Source organism: Lutzomyia longipalpis, chromosome 4 (genome assembly GCF_024334085.1).
Source record: "Lutzomyia longipalpis isolate SR_M1_2022 chromosome 4, ASM2433408v1".
Taxonomy (NCBI): Eukaryota; Metazoa; Arthropoda; class Insecta; order Diptera; family Psychodidae; genus Lutzomyia; species Lutzomyia longipalpis.
Window position 1 is genome coordinate 23,799,619 of NC_074710.1, and position 24,085 is coordinate 23,823,703.

The 24,085-nt window shown below is 33.0% G+C and overlaps 4 protein-coding genes across 4 annotated transcripts in view; 2 read left to right on the forward strand and 2 right to left on the reverse strand.

Annotated features, from left to right (window-relative positions):
- LOC129795035 (probable asparagine--tRNA ligase, mitochondrial) overlaps positions 1-24,085 on the forward strand; it is a 1,173,171-nt gene that overhangs the window by 705,068 nt on the left and 444,018 nt on the right. The gene's annotated exons all lie outside the window — the stretch shown is intronic.
- LOC129794972 (mucin-2-like) overlaps positions 1-24,085 on the reverse strand; it is an 826,140-nt gene that overhangs the window by 493,095 nt on the left and 308,960 nt on the right. The window contains exon 12 of the mRNA XM_055835924.1: positions 15,949-15,982. The gene's annotated coding sequence lies outside the window, so the exon portion shown is untranslated. The remainder of the gene's footprint in view (positions 1-15,948; positions 15,983-24,085) is intronic.
- LOC129795002 (sodium-dependent nutrient amino acid transporter 1-like) overlaps positions 1-24,085 on the forward strand; it is an 899,230-nt gene that overhangs the window by 431,127 nt on the left and 444,018 nt on the right. The gene's annotated exons all lie outside the window — the stretch shown is intronic.
- The window catches only part of LOC129794996 (uncharacterized), a 69,720-nt gene continuing 45,685 nt past the window's right edge, over positions 51-24,085 (reverse strand). The window contains exons 3-9 of the mRNA XM_055835989.1: positions 16,508-16,636; positions 5,931-6,598; positions 5,324-5,860; positions 4,091-4,247; positions 3,851-4,002; positions 3,574-3,688; positions 51-3,437 (exon numbers count right to left, since the gene is read on the reverse strand). Coding sequence (XP_055691964.1) covers positions 3,233-3,437; positions 3,574-3,688; positions 3,851-4,002; positions 4,091-4,247; positions 5,324-5,860; positions 5,931-6,598; positions 16,508-16,636 — 1,963 coding nt within the window. The 3' untranslated portion in view covers positions 51-3,232. The remainder of the gene's footprint in view (positions 3,438-3,573; positions 3,689-3,850; positions 4,003-4,090; positions 4,248-5,323; positions 5,861-5,930; positions 6,599-16,507; positions 16,637-24,085) is intronic.

Here is a 24,085-nt window from a genome sequence, read left to right on the forward strand (position 1 = left end):
AATTACGTACAATTCACAACGTTGAATGGAAAATAAAACAAAGGATGATGTAAAATTTAAAATTATTGTATTTTCTTCAAATAATATAATTTAAAAATGAGTAACTGCATAATGTAAAATGTTGAGAAAATTAACCTATGAAAAATTTCAATATATAGGACCTAAAATTTAATATAAAATCATACAAAATCATTTAATCCTTTTCACATCAAATAAAACACAATAGAAAAGACATTCTTCTCGCCCTTCATTCCTCTTTTTTTTTCTTCTTTAATATCTTCATTTATCTTTATCTCTATCGTCTCATCACACGCGCTAAATGCTATTTTTCTTTTCATCTTTTTAATCATTATTCTTATTTTTCCTTTTTGCATATGAACAAATTAAGGATAATAGACAAAGGAATAGTATCTGTGCAGTTTTGACTACTAAAAATGTAGATTTAATAGAATAATTTTTTCTTCTTTTTTTATGTTTATTTATAAAAAAAAATTCAAACAGACTATAATTTTCACACTCACGCACTCATTCGATATTTTATAAAGTTTTTATCATTTATTTTATATATAAAAAATATCCTCTAAAAACTAAAATTGTTTTTTTTTTCTTTCTCTCTTGAAGATATTCGGATAAAATTTGATTTGTCTATTTTTTCGCTACTAAACTAAAACTTTTTTCTTCTCATTCTTCGTAAATTCTATAATTAAAACTAGAAAATAGTTCTTGTTTTTTTCTCATTGAATATTTTTTATATAAAAAAAAAGCTTCAGGCAGTATTCGGTTAGTTTATTCAACATTTTTATACACATTTCTTTTCATTAAAAAGTGTGTTGTTTTAATATAAATTGTTTTCTCTTTTTTTATTTAAAAAAAAGTAACACTTTGTGATAAATATTTTTCTAAATTTTTCTGTAGAATTTCCTTTTTACTAAGAACAAACAGCTGAAGGACGATTTTTTTGTTTTAATAGCTTTATGTTTTTAAATGTTTAAAATGTTTAAATGTTTTTAAAATATGTCTAAATTTGCAAAATAATTTTGTTACTTAACACCCCATTGATTAAGGTAAGAATTTCTCAAGTCTTTTGAATTGATTTGAAGTCTTTCTCTTCAAATAGCTGACCAACGGATCAAATAATCTATAAATTGAAATGAAAATGCCTAGCTTTGATCAGTGTAGAATCGAAGGCTTAAGCGGCTTTAAGCCAAAGGCTTTAACGCCTGACTTAGAGTTTAGACTTTAAAGTTTTATGTGTAACCTTTTAACACACATGTCAGATATTTGAACGCCTAATCGTTCAGGATTTTTCCCTACTATATTCATAACCAAATCCAATCAAAGGCTTTTACGGCTGATGTAGATAGGTTGCAAGGATTGGTTTTAAAAGGCTGCAACGAATGAAATCTTTCAAAATGAATGATTGATTTGAGAAAAAACGTTTTAACGACTAAACCGTTTAGCAGGAGGCTAAAGCGGTTAACATGAAAGGCTAAGTCTGTTGAAGTTAAGGATTCTAAAGATCATGTAAGACGATTCAACATCAATCGTAAGACTAATAAATGTCTTAAAAACATGACTAAAAACGTTCAAAGCTGGTTATCCTAGGCTCTTACGTCTGTTATCTAAGCTTTGTTAGCTGATAACGAAGGCTACATTTATTGACGTTAAGGCTCGTATGAGCTGATGTGAGGTAATTAAACATCTTAAGACAGACGTTTCAACGCGTTAAGTTTTAGAATCAAACAAGTTAATGCCTACAGCCTGTTATGACTAATGTAAAACGCTTTAGTTACAAATAGCAGACAATTTAACGTCTTAGCTGTAACAGCTGATATTATAGGCGGTCTTTAATGCCGTTTTTGAGCATTCATTGTTCGCCTGATTTTCCAGATATTCCAGATTCTTAGCCGACTTCAAGGCCTATAAGAACTGATCTGAGCATGTGATTTCTGACTCTTTAAGGTTTTAAGACAATTAATTAAATGTTCGTTAAATGGGAGTAAACGGCTAATTTTGAAGACTTAAGATCCGTTCAGACACTTATGGAACTGTTGTCAAATGTTCTCCAGCCAAAGTCTTTAATAAAAAAAAGAGCTATAACCGAATATTTTGCAGCCTTCAAAAATTTCTAGATTTTGAGTATCCTTCAGCTGTTTGTCCATTGTTTTCCTCCATCTACGCAATGTAAGGCAACAAGGAGTTCCTATACAGGATTTTACCTGCTACGAAATCTTCCTTCTAGCCCTACTTTAGTGGAAAATAACCAAAAATAAAATGCTTAATGGCAATTTTTCTTCAAATTCTTGGTTCTTTCTTAATTTTTTTTTTAAATAAAAAAAGAAACGAGTAAAAAAAATCTACAATGTGCTTTCTACTCTTTTATATCTTTTTTATACAATAATTTGGCACAGTTTTTTTTAAGGTCCCACCATAGTAAAAATTAGGTTTTTATTCTCTACTTGGTTCTTCCTTTTTTTTTCTTCATTTAACTTGTTTTCACCTCCCTTCTTCTTAATTAGTTTAGTGTGTTACATTTTGTTTTTGTTAGAATAAGATTTAAAAAAGAAAGATTTTTTTCTTATCAAAACGTTCTTTTTTTCTCTATCACGATTTTTTCTCAGACTTGTTTCAAAATGAAATTTTTCATCCCTAAATTCTCGAAAATATTTTTTTTGTCGGGAAGAAAAAAGGGTTTTTTCGAGAGATTTTTCCCTTTATAAAAAAAGGATTTTCCAGTGTGATTTTTTTCTCCCAATTTTTGCATTGAGAAAACACTTAAATGCTAAGGATTTTTTTGCATAATGGTGTGTGTGTGTGTATAAAATAGCGAAATTAAAGTTACATTAAAAAAGGATCCTCACAAGGAGTGTTTGAATACTTCAAAATGAACATTCACTTAAATAAAGATTTTCTCTTTTTTGCTCTTATACATTAATTTCAATAGAATTTCTCCGTTTCTTTCATCTTCTTCTTCCTCTTTACTTTCTTAAATCACAAACTGTTGAAAGTTTTTTTTCTTTTTTTTTGGAGCCTTAAAATCTAACCGCTCGATATAATATTTCTCACCCTAATTTCTATGGCGCTTTTATTTCATCTTTAACGTGAATCAAATTCGCAAAATATGAACTTCTTCTCTCACAAAAGTAATTAAAAAAAAAACTCAACAACATCTACAATAAAATAGTTGTAAAATACCTGTTTTATGGTGTTTCCGCGGCGTACCGGCGGAAGGTCACTTGGGACACCGGACGTAGCGGAGGACAATGTAGCCCAGGAGGCGGAAGACAATGAGGAAGCCAACGAGGACAAGGGTATTGAGCCACAGCGGTGCCGTACATCCCTGCGCATCGAGAATGGCATCAACTGGGATGTGTTTGCTCGTGCTGCCATCTGGGCCCTCTGTCGTACAAATTGCGAACTTGCTCTGCTCCCCACACCTATAAAAAATGAAAAAAAAAAGGCTTTTTTAATTTGTTTCTTTTTTGCGAATGTATGAAACATGGAAACATTGAAACATTTGATCTTTGTTTCAAAAAATTTATTCTGACTTGAAAGGATTAAAAAATTACTCACATAATTGGCGGTCCTTCGCTAAATTCGAGAATCTGCATGTTCTGATAGGCATAGTGGATCATCGATGTGAACCTAACCCATTCAAGCCATGAAGGGAATCTCGTAGAAAGGTAACCTAAAGGGGAAATCAAAAGAAAAATTTGTAGTTTTTTTTTCTACCCAAGAAGGAAGACGCAAAAAATCCCTTTTTCGCAAAATTTTCGACACAGAGCTTCGCAACAACATTTTCTTTTATGTAAAAAAAAAATCCGCCGCAATGGAAAATTGCGAATTTTACCTCCAAAGAGCTGCGTGGCGAGGGTGTAGAGTGCACTGACAGTTATGCTCAAGTTCATGTCCATGCAGCAGGCACCCACGAAGAAGCCCACACTTTGTGCTACAATTGTATTTAGGAGTAGAAATGCCAACATTGTAAGAAATAAGCTTGGACTGCACGTGGAAAGAGAGAAGAGACAGAGAAAACATTTTTACTTTTTCGAAGATTTGCAAGATTTTCTTTTCAGTTGATTTTTTTTACCTGCTGAATCCGAGCATTGGATAACTAATTAAATGGTAAACTGCTGGTAACGTTATAACTAGTGGTAATTCTCCGACCATTTTGGCTATGTAGTACGCCGATAGGCGATAGGCACCTGAACGTCTCTCCTTGCTGATCACTTCACGTTCTGGAGGAACTGTTTGAGAGTGAAAAAATGCATTGAAATTAGTTAAAATTGATTAAAAGGACAAATTTTAATTAAATTTAGGAAGTTTTTTTTAATTGGGCTCGTTTTTGGGTAGAATGGAGAGGAGCGTTACTCTGTCTCTAACCTCACTTTCTAAAGAAAAAAATTCGGAAGGAAAAGAATTACTATTTTGCGTTATAATTGAAGGCTTAACATAGATAAGCTTTTAGACTTCTTCTTCTGTTTTAAACATTATTTTAAGCTCAATATTTGAAAGAGTTTGCTCGATTTTATTCAGGAAACCACTTCTGCTGAAATGTTCGTTGAATTTTAAATTCTTTGAAACATTTAGAATATCCTTAGCGACTCTAGCGGATAACTAAGGAAGCTTCTTCGAGGAAGACATTTTGTGTGAAATAACTGATGAAATAAAAGGCTAAGAAAATTGGAATTTATCATCTAATTGTTAATTGCAAGTTAGTGAAATGATCAACAATAGAAAAGGAAATGTTAATTTGATACTTTTCAGGTCCAGGATATGAAGACGTCACTTCCTGCTTCTTGTGGTTAGCGAAGAAAACTATCTTAGGTAAAAACATGGAGTATGCAGAAAATTTATGAAATGTATGTTTTTTGTAATATTTCATTAACGTTTTATTTCACTTTTGTGTTGCAGCAGCTACAATTTTTAGAATATCGAGATGAAATAAAAGACAAATAAAACTTTTTGAGTATTTGCGATATTTGCATCTTTTAGTGAAAGAAATTTTCAGATATCTCAATCCAATCAAAAGTTATAAGCTGCAGAAATCATGACCTAACCTCTTTAACTCTTCGCGTCCACGTGAAACATAGAAACATTGAAACATTCGCCATTTTTATCATGATATTTATTCTGTGGATACTTTTAGAGAACTTTTCTCAATTAGAACGTCTTCTTTGGCCTCTATTGCGTGAATTTGATGCATTTTTAACTTGAAAAAATCAATAAATTCCTAATTTGGTATAATAAAATGTTTCATGTTTGGGTCTACTTATGACACAAAGAACGCGAGACGAAAGGAGAAAGCTAAATAAGAACTTACAAGAACTGAGAGCCCCAAAGAGGGCAAAAAGCATCCAGTAGGTCTGTGAGAAGAACATCCATCCCTGAATATCGTGCAGGGACTCCTCTGTCTTGGGTAACTGGAACCAGAGTGCTCCCGCCATCATGCCCAGCCCAATGGTTTGGAGCCAATTGAGCCGTGACAGCATCCTCGGTCGGGCTTCTTTGAAATTCCGCTGCGACAGCACCTTAAATTGCGTATAAAAGCTCGTTGGGTAGCCCAGCCAGAAGTCCCCGTCGTGACTATCGCTCGATGCTGAACTTGAGTGAGATTGCGTCTCCATCCACAGTTGTTTTCCCTCCTCTGACTGCGTCTCCTCAATTGGTGCCACCCCATTCGCCACGATACGCTCATCCTTGAGCAAATTGTGCAAATGCCTGAAGTCCACCATCACTACGCCGTCCTTTGTGAAGTGATCCTGATTGAGTTCCGATGGGTATGATGAGGATTTCCTAGCTGCCCTAGCTGCCTGGATGATTTTGTCTCGTACCTCCGGGGAGGATTTTATTTGCTCAACTAAAAAGAAAAGAAAAGAAAATCGTTGAAATTTCAAAATTTGCCCGTTTAAAGGAGAATGGAAGCTCACGGATGAAATCGGCAGGATTGTAGTGGCTCTTCATTGTGAGTCCGATGTCTTGGAAGAAGTCCACAACGCGGTTAACGTCCCCAAAGTATGCCGTCTGACCGCGACAGAGAAGGAGGAGGCGGTCAAACATGTGGAACATCTGTGATGATGGCTGATGCACCGTAATGACCACCGTCTTGTGCTCCTGCGCCGCGTACCGCTGCAGCGATGAGATGAGGGATGTGGCTGCGTGCGAATCGAGCCCCGACGTGGGCTCATCGAGGAGCATGATGGAGGGATTTGTGAGCAATTCACAGGCAATGTTGGCACGCTTCTTCTCACCACCCGAGAGACCTCGGTTGAGGTAGTCACCAATTTTGGTGTGCTGGCACGGTGTCAGCTCTAATACTTCCAGAATGTGATCCACGCATCGCATCTTCTCGGTGCGTGGCAATTTGTCGGGCAGGCGGAGCATGGCTGTGTACTCGAGGGTCTCCCGGAGTGTGAGTCCGGCAAAGAAAATGTCCTGCTGCAGGACATAGCATATCCGACGACGCCATTTCTTCGAGAGGCGCTCCCTGTTTAGGCGAATTGTGCCCGAATCAATGGCTCGCTGCCCACTCAGGCAGTCCAGGAGGGTTGTCTTCCCACATCCCGATGGACCCATTACCGCCAACACCTGGCCGGGCCTAGAAAGATAAAAAAAAAATACTTTTATTAAAATCTTGTGCATATAGCCCAAGTTGTTGAGCACTGTGTTATTTGACCATAGTGATGATATTAAAATCTTTTCAATTTTCCATAAGAAAATAATAATTTGAAAATTAAAGTTAAAAATTAAATTATGAGGAAAGGAGTTTATTCATTTTATGGCTTTCGTGGTATTATAAAAAATATATATAATTTATTCAGAATATATGAGGATTACAAAACGTTCTATAGAACCCAAACGAATTTTCCATTTCATGGGATAAACTATTGTAAAATATTAACAAAAAGATATAGAAACCACGCCCATTTTGTCTTAATTCCATTTTTGTTCATTCAGCATATGCATGACTGCTGTACTGATCATGTCCCTTTAGGCTTTATTCAGTAAACAATGTTTCTTTTTTTCCAATAAGTTATAAATACTCGAAACTCGAAATAAAATTCCTGACAAATACAAAACAGCACGACTCCACTGTATCTAACTTTGGTTACTTTGGTGCATAAAGCATCAGAGCATATGCTTTATTTAGTATTTTTCTGGGGAATCCAGTTTTTCCTAATTTGTAAATCAAAAGAATCTATTTTGAAACTATAGCTAGAAAAGAAAAGAAATAAAAGTTTAAAAAACGTTTAAAGTTAAGAAAGAAATGTCGAACGTAAGACCTAACGTCAAACGTTAGGTAAGGCATATTATAATGACAGTTCTTTTTAAAGCCTCCTTAAAGTTGGTCAAAAAACGTCAAATATTAAAAAGAAATGTTAAACGTTAAAAACGAAACGTCCAACGTTATAAAACAAACGTCAAATACTATTAAAGGAATTTCAAACGTTAGAAAAATACAAAAAAGTTTTTAAAAAACTTTTAAACTTGACTCTTAGATCATTAACCATTTTAAGAGCTCATTGAATAAATGTAAATTCTCAGATAATCTCTTTTTCAAATACTTTTAATTATTATAAAAGCTCCTGGACACAAAAGGGTTAACCTCTGTGCAAAAAATACGCTCAAACTCAAACATTTACCAAGTCTTTTGCAAAATTGTAAAATAATGAGTGAATTTACGATGCATTTACCACATTTTAACCAAACAACTTCCATTGAACTACATTCCCATCTGTGTTGTTGATTTTTTCACGTCTTAACTATTGCTCTCCTAAAAGTTAATTGACATGGAAATTTGAAATATGACACTGTTTGGAAAATGAATGCATTTCTGCTATGTGTGATCGTCAGATGGGCAGAATAGCGCAAAGAATCAAACCCATTGAGATGACTTTTTGTTTTAAATAAATATTTCATTTTTCTTTATTTATTTGTTGTATTTATTGCAACGGAATGATTTTTTAGTATTGCAAGAAGGCAAATTCTTGGATGTGAATTCATAAGTATTTTCCAACTAGATGGGCCCTTTCTTAGCCATTCTCCACGCGCGCCTTGGGAATTTATTGTTCTCTTCACAATAATTATTAATATTATGTATGGGGACTATGTATGTGTTGCTGGTTTATATACAAAAATGAAGAGATTGTCACACACAATTTTCCATGTGATGCCGAGAAAATGGCAATGCGCAGATGGAAAGGCAAAAGAGATCTCCAAGAGTGGAATATAATCAAAATAACAAAAACAATTATTACACAATATGTGTGGATTTTCGTAATGTAAAGCCCAATGTATTTGCCCAAGTCTGTGTGTGCGTGAATGGTCTATTATTAAGTTGTATATTTCATCGTTTTGTATATATAATTTTTTTTCTCCTTTTTACACAGCCAGTGTGGTCTACTGATGAAATTACGCGTCGGCCAGCGACTTTCCAATCTTTCCACTCCTCTCCGGAGTCTTTGGGAGCTTTTTTTCTCCATCTTTGAGCGGGAAATTGTCTCTATGGGAGCTTTTCAGCAGCATGTGCCCCCGCATGGCAAAAGGTCAAATTTTTGGATGAGCGGGAAATTTTCATTTTTTTATTTCCATTCATTTGGGAGGTCATCAATTGAAAATTCTCAACATCAAAACATCTATTTTTTTTAACGGAAATCTACGCACAATTTCCCACACAGCAAGACTTTCCGCACTAGCCCATTGCTTTTGCTTTAAATTGTTTTGTTCCATTTTTCATTTGGGTGTGTTTATTGGTGAGAAAAAACATCACTATATTGTGCCTCGGAAGCACTTTTGAGTAAAGAAAAAAAAACTCGGCCACTCTCATCATCTATAGGTTCAAATCAATAATTAGTACATTGTACTAAAATAGCTAAAAAGCCAAAATGCGACCAAGTGAGGTGAATGGAACCTAAACTACATTGTTTGTAGGTTTCCTAGAAGAGGATTTGAAAAGCCAACGGCTTGCATGTTTTTTCTTTAATTTAAAAAAAAATTAGTACATACATTTAGTACATTTTAGAACAGGAATTTAGTACAACAAAAACTTTTGCATTGAGAAGTTTCATAGATTAGTTATAAACCTTTTTCTTGTCCGTACAGTATTGTTTCCCTTTAAAGAAGTAGTAGGGGGCTCGCGGGATACAACAACGTGAGGCTTTTAACACAGATAAGGGTGTAATAATATTCCGATTGAAGTTTTCTAAATTATTGTTGGTGTAACGAAACCTTAAAGTGAAACATGGAATCAGTGTCGTTGTATTTTCGTACGTTAAGTTAACCAAAGGCTTGAACCATCTATGACCTAGGGAGTACCCTTTAAACTGATCCGTTTTATATTCTTTAGTCTAGACCTAAAATTCTTTAATTTTTTATTGTAAATTGATTAATTAAATACAATCTGTCTTGTAGCTTATTTCATTTTTAACCCTTTAGCGCCAACGTAAAATATAGAAACATTTAAACATTTGCTTTTTTTATACAATGTTCACGAAATTCCTGTATTTTACGCTATAGAATTACACTTTATTACGGAGCAAGTACGTTTCCGTACTGTCATTTTAGCCGTCAAAACTGTCCTTTTCCCCACATTCCTTGTTTTCACCACTCGAATTCACCACCATGATTATCCCGCTTCAAGCAGACATTTTTTAGTCGAAACATCTTCTTTGGCATTATTTACGTAAACTCAACGCATTTATACCTTTAAAAATCCACTAAATTCAATAAAATTTGGGAAAAGACCAATATTTCGAGGGCTGCATTGTAAAACCGGCTAAGTCGGTTCGGAGCTCATACCGACTTAGCCGGTTTTACAATGCAGCCCTCGATTTCACGTTTGGATCTATATATGACCTAAAGAACGCCAAAGAGTTAAAATCCCCAACGAAAGAAAAAAAAAACAAGAAAAAGAAAACTTGTCACATGAAAATGCCCTGTAACTAAATGAGCTACATGAAATGCGCGATACAGTTGCTCACTTATGCCAAATTCTATATACGTAAATGTTAAGTTTTAACCATGAAATTGGGAGCTGTGAGAGAAATTTCATGTGCAGAAAATATTAACTGAAAACATGTCGCATTTTAGCATGAGTTAATCTCACATGATTGATCTCGACGGCATTTATGCTATTTCTGTGGCGGTAATGCCATCAAACTTGAGTTTGTGCACGCCATAAATATTGGCTTAGAACTTTTTGGTGGAAATTCCACGGAAAAACTTTCTCTCTCCTCGCGCCGAAACTATAAATATTGGGTCATCTCGAAATGGATGTCGCAACCAAGTAAAAAATTTCCGTTTGACATTTGCTTGGTTAATGGGTAACCCAATAAAAATTTCTCCCTGTTGAAGATTGCGTTGAAATTCGATTTATTAGTTGAAATAAGATGTAAAAAGTTTAGATTTAAATAATTAAAAATTAGTTGGTAGTACCCAAACTACTTTTTATTAAGTGTTTTTTTTTATAATAATAAATACGCGATTGAGCATTTTTTTTAAAAGTACATAACGCCTTCACAAAAAACTAAAATTATATTTTTAATAATAATTTATAATTTTTTAAATAAAATGAAAAAAATATAAGTAATTTGAAAAAAATTAATTAATTTTTTTATTTTTTTTTTAATAAAATAAAAAAAAAAATTAAAAGTAATTTTTAAAAAAAATTATTTTTAAAAAAATTAAAAGTAATTTTTAAAAAAAATTATTTTTAATTTTTTAATAATTTTAATAATTAGTTGGTATACCACATACCAAGTATTGTAATCGTCGGAAAAACCGACAACCTCGGATCAGGCTCAAACTTGGTATGAGCACGTTTTGGACATCCCACATTACGAAAATGGTGGTGGAAAATTTTTTGATCCGGCCAGCCGGCCGGTGCGCCAAACTTTGCCTTATAAGTCGAGAACGGTAAAAGATAGAGACTTCTGGTTTGAAGTCTTCTATAGAAATAAGGGTGTAAATTTTCATTTTTTTCGTATTTTCAAAATCCAAAATGGCTGCCGTCCGCCATTTTGAAATACTGTCAACAACTTCCCTTATAGCAAGAAATCTGAAATTTTAGTATGTTGTAGTGCTCAGTGAGACGTTTTCATCGATAATTCATAATTGAAAATCGGTCAAGCGGTTTAGCAAATATGGCGGCCTAAAGCAAAAAGTGTTTTTTTGATATAACTCGAGAACGGCTTGACCGATTTTGACCAACTTAGGTTCAAATGAAAGGTTTCAAGAAGCTCTACAACTGTCTAGAACATTTCAAGTTCCAAAAACATCCGCAAGAGGCGTTAAACACAAAAACAAAAATTGCTTAACTTTAAGGGGCAATATGATATGATGTAGCAGGACTAATAATCTTTCCCAGTCCGAAAATGAAGAAAATCTATGTCGCCGTTTAGAAGATATGGCCATTTGAAAAATTCTTGAATTTGAAAAGTTCTAAGAGCCATATCTCCTGAACTGCTTGTCCGATTTTGCTCAACTTGGTATCAAATTAAAGGTTTTGCAAAACTCTACAACTTTCTAGAACATCAGAAACCTCTAGAACTATTCCTTCAGGATAAAAAATTTTTTGGTGAAACATAAATCCGCCATTTTGTGTTCTGGAGGTGACCTTGAAAATTATTAAAATTTATGTCAATTTATAGCCTGTTTTAATACCTTTCCAAAACTAGTCAAGAAATTTCTGTAGGACTAATAGAACCAAAGATATAAACATTTTAATCTGTCAAATTGTTAAATTTTATAAAAAATCGACTTTGCCTACTAATACTACACACAAATTAAATTACAACGCATAGACTAACCCATCCGCGTTGTGGTATACCAACTCTAATAACTGGACGCGTTATGATTGACTTTTTTTTTTAAATAATTTTTTAAAAAATATATTTTTTTAAATTAATTAATTTAAATAAAAAAAAATTAAAAGTAATTTTAAAAAAAAATTTTAAATTAGTTTTTTTTTCATTTATTAAATAAAAAAATTTGACTAAAAGAAGTAAAAAGTAATTCAAAAACAATTTTTTTTATTAATTTTTTTTGTTTTATTCTTTAAAAAATTATAAATTATTATTAGTTTTATAGATATAGATAGTTTCGCGAAAAAACAAATTACTTTTTAATAATTTTTTTATAAAAAAGTAAAAAGTAGTAGATTATATTTTTTATTAAAAAAATCTCAAGTGCGTAACGCCTTCACAAAAAAAAAGATTTTTTTTTAATTTTTAATTTTTTTTTAAATTAAAAAAATTGTTTTATAATTTTTTTTAAGTAAAAAAATAATAATTCTTTTTAATTTAAAAAAAATATAAATTAATATAAAAAATTATTTTATAGAATTATTTTTCAAAAATAAATCCTTTCAAGTGCGCAGCGCCTTCAGACAAAAAAGCCATTTACTGAAATTACTTATAAAAATGTTTTTACAAGGTTAATTTTCTCATTAAAAATCTTTGCTAAAGAGTAGTTTTTTAAAGTTATTTTTATTAAAAAAAAAAAACATTTTCAAGTGCATGGCTCCTTTCCAAAAAAAAACGGAACTATTTTTTAATATTTTTTTTAAATAAACCTTTTCAAGCGTGTAGCTACTTTGTAAAAATTGAATAAGTTTTTTTTATTAATATTTTTTACAAAAATGGCGGCTCTTGTTTTATAAAAACTCTTCTTGGCATTTTTTGTACTCAAGAAATGATTTAAAAGATTTTAAATATTGCAGAAAATTGTAGAGTTTTGCAAAACCTTTAATTTGATATCAATTTAATCAAAATCGAACAAGCAGAACAGAAGATATGGCTCTTAAAACTTTTAAAATTCAAGAATTTTTCAAAAGGTTTATAAAAGTCTTGACTATTGTCGATTTATGCCTTATTTTTAAGTAATTTTGGAGTAAGTCTTTGGACTTGACCTCTTCTAAGCAGCGAAATAGATTTTTTTAGCTAAAACATATTTTTAAATTTAGCGCCTCTTGTGGCCATTTTTGGAACTTGAAATGTTCTAGACAGTTGTAGGGCTTTTCAATACCTTTCATTTGATACCAAGATGGTCAAAATCGGTCAAGCCGTTCTCGAGTTATATCGAAAAAACACTTTTTGCTTTAGGCCGCCATATTTGCTAAACGGCTTGCCCGATTTTCAAGTATGAATTATCGATGAAAACGTCTCACTGAGGTCTACAACATACTAAAATTTCAGCCCTCTAGCTATAAGGGAAGTGGTTGACGATAGTTCAAAATGGCGGACGGCGGCCATATTGGATTTTGAAAATGCGAAAAAATGAAATTTTACACCCTCATTTCTATAGAAGACATCAAACCGGAAGTCTCTATCGGTTTCAACCACCATTTTTGTGATATGGGATGTCTAAAACGGGTTCATATTAAGTTTGAGCTCGATCTGAGGTGGTCGGTTTTACGACGATTGCATTACTTGGTAGAGGTAGGGGTAGAATGGCGGCAATTTTTGGATTTCCCAGAAAATTTTAGCAAAGGTTGGTCAAATAAACCAAATTGATATCTCAACATTTAGCGTCTAAAGTTTATTACATATGGTCGGCCATTTTGTTTTAATGTATTTTGAGTGACTTGAAATAGTATTTTTTACCAAGTTAGGTTTCTGACCTATACAACATCTTTTCAACATTTTATCATTCGCAGAACCAGAGATATAAAAAAAAAGTAAATAATGGTTTAGTATTCAAGATGGCGGCCAGTATGTATTGGGAGGGTATAATCTCTTAAAGCAAAGATCCTAAGATTTAATGTTTATTTTGCAAAAGAACGCATGTGTTTATACCACCATTTTTTACAATAATTTTTCGAAATCCTTTCTAAAGTAGCTTGATTTATCTTTAAATAGCCTTCGATGACGTAATACAGCTTAATTTAAGGCTGTGTAAATTAATTTTTGGCTTTTGTTAAATAAAAAAAATAATTTGAAAAACTTTGAATGCAATTGGACATATTAAGGAATTATCCAATGACGAAAAGAGGAAAAGGTATGGATTATCCTACGACATGTCGTCACAAACTCTTTTTGCAGAAATTAATTTTTACTCGGTTGCGACATCCATTTCGAGATGACCCAATATTTGCGAAATATTCAAGTTCACCAAGAGTTTGGTGGTGTGAAAGCAAAATTGGTGATTGAGCTATAAATAGGTGGTTTAGGTATATGTAGCTCATGAGTATATAAAGTATATGTAAAATGTATGCCTATTCATACGCACAATTTCCACCAAGAATAAGGCATTTTTTTTCCAAAGAAAATTATATATCTTCTGTAAATACTACCGTCGTATGGAGTCAATTTGTTTTTTTTTTAATTTTTGTTTCTATGATTTTTGTTTGAGCTAGAATTATATATCAGACGTTACAAGTTTTTTTAAATCACGAAGAGCTTTGATTAATTAACCCTTTCGGGTTTATTGGGACAAACACTGACTGAAACATGAAACAGTGTTTCAATTTTTCATACAAGAAGTAAAGGAAAACGTTTCGATCTAGCTGAGAGCATCCATAGAATAAATATCATCTTAAAACAACCGAATGTTTCAATGTTACCATGTTTCATGTGAACGACAAAACGTTAACTCTGAAAATGACGTGAATACGTCTTCCTTCATCTCTGCTGTGAGAATCTAACGCTCTTCTAATTCTTCATAACTGATCAAATTTTAAGCAATTCAAAAAAAAATATAATGTTTCAAGCTTGTATCAGCACTTAACCGATAAAATCCAAAAGTCCTTAAAGAGTTGAGAAGTTTTTTTTTCTTCAAAATTCTCAAGAAAATTATTTCATTCACTTTTTCTTCCCAAAGCGTCTCTGTGAAAACTCCGAAAGAATTTGTTTGGCAAAATTCTCGCAAAAATTTAGCATGAAAGATAATTTGAAGCTCGCAACCCCCGAATCCCACTACTCCAAGCTCCGCAGGAGGGTCAATTGCTTTGGGAATGACTTCTCGATTTTTTCCTCCTTGTGTGGATGTGTGGATAAATTAGCATTTTTGCGCCAATGCTGACTCCCGCGTGTACGTTTTTGCGGACTATGCAAAATATATAATACATAGAGCAATTATTGTGATAATTCTTTGGAAATAAATAGAGACAGAGAGGAGGGGAAACTTCAAAAAAAAAACGTCGCGCTGGGGCCAGAACTGAGCAGAGCAACGAAAAAAAAATGAAAGAGTCAAAAGACTGGCAAATTTGAGAGTAACACATGCCTGGTGACCAACAAATAAAAGTATCAAAGCCAACAATCATCAGTTCTCTCCAAACTGATGAATTGGTTTTGTGGAAAAAGTTCATTGGCCACTTTACCTTGGAATCAGTTTGTTGTGTGTTGCCTCCCCCCGCGTACACCACGCCGCACTTCGCATCTCGCGAGATGACAACGAAAAAAAATTCCCCCCCATATTTGAGCAATGCTACAAATTATTGTTTTTCGCCTTTCCAGTTTGGCCTTTTTGGGTCTCCCTTTTTACGAGCGCCACAGCCCGCAGAGTTATTCAAATCAAGGGAAATCACGTGCTGTCCAAGCAGCGAGAGATGCAAACATCACTTAAGAATTCCGAGTTGATGCACAAAAATTTACTATTCTAGATTGGAGATTTCAATTTAAATTAGTAAACTATAAAAACGACCGTTGCATTCGAATTATTAGTTTTTCATATTTTTTAGGAATCCTAACGTTTGACGTCTCTATTTTAACGTTTGACAAATCTTTTCTAAAGTTTGACGTTTGTTTTCTAACGTTTGGCAATTATTTATTAGATTATTGCTCATAATCTAACGTTTGACGTTCCATTTTTCTAACTTGTTGTAAATCTAATGTTTGAGGTTAAGTTCTTAATGCTTGACATTTCTTTCCAGACGTTTGACGTTTCTGTTCTAACATTGAATACTTCTTTAATTATATTTAACGTTAAATGTTTTCTAACATCCTACGTTACATTTTTTTCTTATTTTTTATGTTTTTTTTATATCCTAATTTTCTAACGTTTGATGTTTTATTTGTGACGTTTGATATATCGGTTTTAATTTTTTTAATTTGACATTTCTAACGTTTTTTTTTGTCTATTTTTGGAATAAAAATATCTTTTATTTTTTTTTAGTTTGAAAATATATCCTTTTGACTTCTAACCTTATAGCTTTTGAAGAAAAACCTAAACTAGATCTGAACCTAAGCTAATCTGTGATAGGATTTAAAAAAAATAATAATCAATTCCGTTACGATTTAGTTCTACAAAGAAAGAAGTATTTTGAAGATAATAAAATTTAAATTAAAAAAAAAGGAAAATCAACATTATGATTAATTTAATCCACCAGTTAAACTTCGGATTTAAAATTAAATTCTCCAAAGTTAATTCAAACCTATCATTAAAGAATTTAAGTAAAATCTTTAATCTGTCCCCCCGACAATTCATCACTCACAGACGAATGATCTTTCTCATCAATGAAACCTTTCCAACAAAAACAAAAAGTTAAAGCTGCGACATTTTGAAGACTCACCGAACAATGCCACTGACATCTTTGAGAATCGGCCTCTTCTGGACGGACACGCAAATGTCCTGGAAGACTAATTGCAGTGGCCTCGATGGTTCCAGCATGCAGGGAAAGGTGAGCGCGGTGTGTTCAACTCTGTAATTTAGAGATGAAGAGAAAAAAAAGAGCCATGTTTAGAATTGAGATGAATGTTTTCGTTGAGAGGTAGTTTAAAAAAAAATAAAAAAAATAAATAAGAATGAGAAATCGTGGAATATCACATGAAAATTGCCATCATTGAGATTGCTAAAAAGTCAAATTTAATTGCAATAAAATGACAATTGCACGTTTGTGCTCTTTTAGCGTGTTCTCGTTGTCTAAAGAAAAAAAAAAGAACCTCATGCTATGTATAACCAATTTAGAGGGTGATTTTGTCAGTTTATGGGAAAAATAATTCGTTTTTTTTTTAAACTCATTCACGCGGGAAAATCTCTTTTTTGCCTTTGCCGTATTTTCCATAGCAAATTCGCCTTCGACCATCAATTCCATGACACCATTATTAATCAAGCAGAGTAAATGGGTCGCTTCATTTTGCATTTAATTCATTATATCACGTCTTAGTACTTCTTTTTCTTCTCTAGTGCATTCTATTATTCTTTGTTATGATTCTTTTCTCATTTGAGATTTTCTTTTTAAATTAATCTAACAGATTATTTGTCACTTTTTCGCTGTCAACTGTCAATTTTGAAAGTTTTTTAAACAAAATTATTTTATTAATCAAATTTTTGCCCTTTTATGTTATTTTTGATTTATTTTCCAAATAAAACCCCCTTCTGAAAAAACCCAACATTTAAACACTAAATTCACATTTAGACCTTCAAAAACTCTCATAAATCTCATGAGAACTTTTTCCAAAGCAAATAGATCATAAATATTCTTATCTCCATGCCTTATCGGTTAAAGAGAAATTTTTTAATTTCTCAAAAAACGCATCTCGAAGGTAGATTTTAATCAAAAACACGTTAGTTGGGGAAAAATTGTTCACTGTTGGATTTTTTTTATTTTTTCATTTTCTGAGAAGCAGAACATCCATCCAGAACGCGAAAACTGCGAAAAATACTCAATAAATTGACCTTTTTCCACTATCGCTTGAGTTTATTTTGGGAATTTCGCTGTATTAGTCAGCGGAGCCATTGTGCGTTGGTTGAATTACATTTTTTTTTATCGTAGATAAGGCAATGAAAGAAAAGTACATAGAGAAAGAAATTAATGTGGGATTTGTGGTGAAAATCCCATGTTGAAATTAAAGAAATAAAAAAGGTTAATAAAGGAAGTTGGTTCGTTTTTAAATTTGACACAACTAATTTGACAGTTTTTTGACATTTGAATTAATGACAAGAATGTTCTTCCTGTCAATGTGCCATAAAAAGGTAAATTTAAATATTCAAAATGAAAAAGACGTTACAATGTAGAAGAAAAACGTTAAAAGTGGAAGAAAAAAGTCTTCCTGAACTACAAAAGTGTGTGAGAAGATGTCTTCCGGTTCCATTAATTGAATTAAATTCAGACAGAGAGTGATTAGCTGTCCACCAGAGTGTGTGATCTGTGAAACATTCAAAAGGAATCTCTCAGAATAGATTTTAGCATATTGTGTTAAATTCAAATGAAATCCATCAAACATTCTTTGTATGCAAAAGATGTGTTTGCCCTCCTTGATCCAATCTTTCTCAAAGTGAGAAGAGTTTTGTAAGTAGGTACCCAAAAAGATTATTATGGCAAAAAAAGAGAGGTGTGCTGTCGATTGAATCTCACCAAGAGATTCACCATACAACATATAATCTCCTCTCTCCAATGAATACATATTATATTAAAGAAAAAAAAACTCCATCTTGAGACAATTTGAAATTCAAGAATAAAATAATTCAAAAAAAAAAAAACGACCAAAAAGAAATGTTTCAGGTCACCAGATCTGTGTGTGGAATGGGTGATTTGCACATTTTTCTTCCCTGTTGTGTGACACTGGATTTCTTTTTTTATTCGTTAAATTATTCGTTAAATCGAAAAGAGAGAAAAGTGGATGCCTTCATCTTAATCCCAAAACACCACGACGTGCTCCATTGCCGTGGTGCTTTTCTTCTTTCTCTCCCATTTTATTCCTTTACTTCGTGCTCACATTGCGCATGTTTATCATGCACATTACAAACAGAAGAGAAAATACCCGCAGAATGTTGGAAAAAAATCCCAGAGTGAAGATGATAATCATGATACACTGTCAAGGCGATACTGAAGCACAAATAGAGTCAATGGTATGGATAATTTCATAAATACATCTGAGAAAATTCCCAAGAACATCGCACGCCTCACACACAAATACACCAACTCACTGAATTGCGTAAGATGCTTCTGGGATTTTACTATTTCTCAGTGTTTGGTGCTTTTGCTATAAAAATTTCCCATAAATTTTGTGAATTGGATGACTTGACGATGATTCTTTTTATTTTTCTTTAATTGATAGATTTATTAATCCGTTTGCTATACCTATAAAATGCTGTTTCTGAAAAAAATCCCATCATAGACGTTTATAGAAGATGAGGGCGCTGTTTGTCAATTTTATAGCAAAAACAAACCGAAGCCGGAATTACTTGAAAAATTGATAAAATCCGTAAATGCCAGTAATTCTGAATTCTAAAAGTCCAATATTTTATAGCTATTTAAATAGCTTGAGTAAAGCATATGCTTCACTCGATAATCTTTGAAATAATTAATTAATTCTCTTAAACGAACCCTTTTTGAACCTTCTCATCTATCTGTAGACAATCTCTTTGACTTTTCTTGAATGTTTTGTGATCTTCTACGCAATTTTCTTTGTCTGCTGTATAATGAATAATCTCCTTTTTTTCTAAAAGCTCCCCAACACATCTTTACGTATTTTCTCATAGTGTCTCATTTCCCTCCACACATCATCTTTTTTTTTTTTTTTAATAAACTTTCATGTTTTTGCTCATGAATTGGCTAATCCGGTAGAAACGCACCTCTTTTATATCACCCAACACACGACAATTATGAATTGAAAGTTGATTAATAAAATCCAATTAAGTGGCGCATTCATTTTTGCACAATTCAAAGCAAAAATTTCTCATTTTAAGTTCACACAATCAGTTTTTTTTCTTCTTCAACAATTTTCGCGCTAAAATCTCCTGCGCACACCTCAAGCTTGTTTTTTCTCGATGTGTGGCTCCAGGAAAAATCATCGTAACTTCCGGTTGCTGATTGTTGTTGAATATTTTTCCTACATTTCTCTGTGTAGCGCGACAGAAAGGAAAGGCAGTTAGCGAGGAAGTGGCGCTTTACCCCCCTTTTTTGAAAATGAAAAAAATTGCAACAAGAGCTGTGTGCCATCGCGGTGCCCACCTCTTTTTGTGCCTGTGTGTGGAAATGCGGCGATGCAATCTTGCGGAGGTGCGGAAAAAATGAGCTTCAACATAAAAATTGTGGTACGAGAAAGTTGTTCTGAGGCAAAACTCACAGAGAGTGGATGGGACACGATGCTGTCGAAAAGTTACAAGAGGAGGGGTTTGGGAACTTCATGCTATGTATGTACTTTTGCACGTTATAGCCTTGCAGTTCAAAATGCAAAGGTGCGCGCGCGCGTTGCATTAGACGAGAAATTCCGCCTCTCATTTGAGGAAATGCATACAGCCGCAGCAATATGGGCTCCCCCCGTGGCATCCCTGCCCCCGCAATAGGCCCAAATACTCCGGGTAAATGGGAAGCGGATAAAAGAGGTGCGCTGTGGGTCCCCCTCCCACAGCACAGCATCCACAACTAACATAATGTATGCATCAATTAGCAACATTTTGCTATTTCTTGCTCTCAATGTAATCTCTCAAAATGTGTACACGTGCAAAAGATAAACAAGTCACAGCAAAGGGGGTCATTCAACTTGCAATTTTCTCCTCCATCCGATTTCTTATTATATATGGGCACTGTGTGGGTGGGTGGGTGGATTGGAAAATATTTCATCATACACGTCACTCCATTCTCCGTGCCTTTTTATCGGCGCGCACACAACGAACAATTTCTGCGCGCTTTTAATCGTGCACGGAACATTGTTAATTTCTCTCCCATTGTCACCAAACTCTCTTCCTGCTAATCACCATTCTCGGGGATTTTTTTCTTGTTGAATTTTCTAATTTTCTTGCGAAGAAAAATGTGAGAAAAGGGATAGATATCTATTTAAAAATTTTTGCCAAGAATTTGCGCAAAAAGAGATTAATTTTGAAGGTAATCTTAAAATTTTATTTCTTCGCGTATTGATTCCAGAGAATCGACAATTTTGTTAATAATTCAAATATTTAATTGTTATTGGTAAGAAAAATTTTTTTTACCAAGGTAGACCTCGAGCGATTTTTTGTGAAAATTTTAGCGAAATCTGACTCTTTTGAAAATTTATCTTTCAATAGGGGAACGTGGTCTAATTCGGACCTCCATTTGGTACCATTTTAAAGCCCATTTAATGCTCTTTTAACTCCCATAACTCTCTACATTTAAAGTTTTATCAACTTTAAGTAATAACGGATTTAAAAAAAAAGCCTTAAGAAGTCCGAATTGGACCAAATTCCCCTAAATAGTTTTGAGCATTCACAGATAGAGATAATTTTCAAAAAAATGATAAAAAAAATCAAGATAAAGGCACGTACGTTAAATTATCCCGGAAAGTAAAAAAAATACGTTATCTTTGCAATTTTTCTAATTTTTCCTTCTCGAATTTCTCAAAAAGGAAAAATATTTTAAGGCCTCAATAAAGAACAGAGAGTTTGGTGAAATAAAGAATTTTCCTTTTTTATTTAGTTAAAATAAAAGAAAAATCTTGGAAAATATAATTCATATTTCAGAGTATCAAATCTTGTAAAATAAATTAAAATGAATTAATTATTGTCCAGCATCAGAATTAAAGTCAAAGGTTAGAAAAAGAACGTCAAACATTATAAGAGAATTGTCAGTCGTTATAAATACGTTAAAGAAGTTAAACGTTTTAAAGACAAACGTTTAACGTTAGAATAAATAAAAAATCAATAAAAAAAATTAATAAAACAAACAAAAACTTTTGAAAATAAACATCAAAATTACTAAAGAAAAAATGTATAATACTAATTTTGCTAAAATTGCTTAAAAAAATGAAAAGCTAATAATTCGAATGCAAAATCCATTATTATAATTTAAATAAAATCTGGATGAAAGTTATTGCAATAGTCTAATAGAAATCCTCCGAAGAATCTTCTTCCTTTAAGAAGCCTAACTTTTATGAGAATTCCCCCTATTTGGGATCCTTGGAAATTGTTCATGGATTATGTCGGTGGGTGAAGGAAACAAAGGAAAACAAACTTGGAAGATGCTCCAAGAATGATTTTTTTTTCTTCGTTTTGATTTGAAGAAATTTTGTGCACAGAGAGAGAAAGAGAAAGAGATTGGAAGGCCCCACAATACTCTCGTGCACTCTGTGAGTGATTTATATTTACATTTTATTTATAAATATACAATTAAATGCGCTCAAAAGGTCACTGAACGATAAAATGAGACTTCATATAGACACACTGTGACAAGAGAGGAAAAAAATTCAAGATACAGGCGCTATCGGAATACATTGACGCGCGCACACACCGAAAATTATATGGAGAATTTATACATAGAAATAAGAAGTTTATATATACAATTTGGTTTGGAAAGAAAAAAAAAGAACATCGCATATTTCTTTATCAGGAAGTCTCGTGGTTCTTGCTCTCCTCTATGAATTACAAATTCTTTTTTTTTCTTCTTCTGCTGGTCCATTCTCTTTGCCAGCTTTCTTTTCTTTCATTTTCTTCGTGTTTCTTCTCTTGAGGTTTTCTTTTTTGGGGCAATTTTAGTTTGATAAAAAAATAAAATTAAACCACAAAGAGAGAGAGAAAGAAAATCAACACTAATTTTCGCGTTAATATTCCTTTGGCCGATAAGCTATATACATACATAATGTACAGCGTGATAAGGCCAAAAAATAAAATTGAGGTGGAAGGTGATGAGACAGCACGCACTTGTGTGATAAAAAGAATTCCAGGTGCTCCAAAAAATCTCGAGGACTTATTTTTTTCCCCCGAAACGTCCCTCATCTCTAATCAATGCGAAATCAATCGCACACAAGAAGGTCCAACGGCGCGGATTCGAAAAATTCGGTACGAAGAGAGGAGAGAGAGAGAAAGAGAGAAGAGCAACGAATGAAGAAAAAAAACCATACGAGACTTTATATTTAGTTGACTTATTCGTTGATTTGAGTTCGTTACACTCGTGACGTCAAGGGGTCAGTGTGTCAGTTGTGTGCTTTTTGTGCTTTTTTCTCTCTCCGTCTTGTCTCATTTTCGTGCCTCTCGCAAGCTGCGCGCGCGCAAGAGAGAACGGCGCGCGAGAGAGAGCTTCGCAGAATTCTCGCGTGAATTCTTTACATCAATATTTTACATAAAAAGCTTCATCTTTTGCTATTTTTGTGAAGAAAAATTAATTGAGAAGATTCTTCTTCAATAGAGCAATGTACAAAAGATCTCTTCTTCAGTACATTTATGGCTGAGCTTTCACTTTGTGATTGTTTTTCTCTGTTTTCTCATTAATTTTCTAAGCAAATACTGAATGACTTGAGTAAATAATTATGTACGTGTCGCTTTGAATTATTTATTTGAATTGAGATTAGAATGTTTAGAATATAAGAGAATTGCAATTATGCATAACTTGACATTAACCCTTTCATGTCACCACGAAATACCAAAGAGAAATTGAGAAAATTAATTTTTTTCAACAGCAGTTTGGGGTAAAAATAGGTTGTAAAGCATGTAATGGTGTAAAATAATATTTTATCTTCTATTTTTCTGACTGTTTTGGATAAATTGTGGACTATTACATTAATAAAAATCAAGAGAGAAACTCTTATTTATTTAGAGCATTATTTTTTTTTGTTAACACTTGGAGGACTTTTATTAGAATCAATTTTAGAAACTTTCTAAACGATTTTAGGAAATGAAAATCCTTTTTAAAGCATTGATTCAAAATTTTAACTGTCAAAATCTTACAAAAACTTTCTTAGTTATAAGACAAACAATTCCAAAGTCGTCTAGTATGATTATCAATGAAGTGACAAGTATGGCAGAACTCCTGTCAAAAATGTCAAATTCAATTAAACGTCAAAAAAATTGACACAAGTCTCTAAATTGCAACAATAAGTGTCAAATGGACTTCATTAATGCTAAAAATGACGTCTAGCCATGAAAAAATAAATCAAAAAGTAGAAGAAAACGACAGCTGGTACTATAGAAAAAAATCTCCGCCATCATTATTCGACATTCTCAATTTTGTTCTACATTTTCTTGTATGAAATTTCACTTCATTTCTTTCACCACGACGCAAAAATTGAGTACAACTACACCACAATCAATTACAGAGAATATTTCTTCTGGGCTTTTTTGTTGTTATTCCTTCGCGTAGCCCATCCTAAATACCTCGAGAAGACATTTGGGGAATTTTATTGTGTCTTGGCGAAAGAAGTATATAAAATCTCGCGGATGGGTGATCACTTGGTGATCA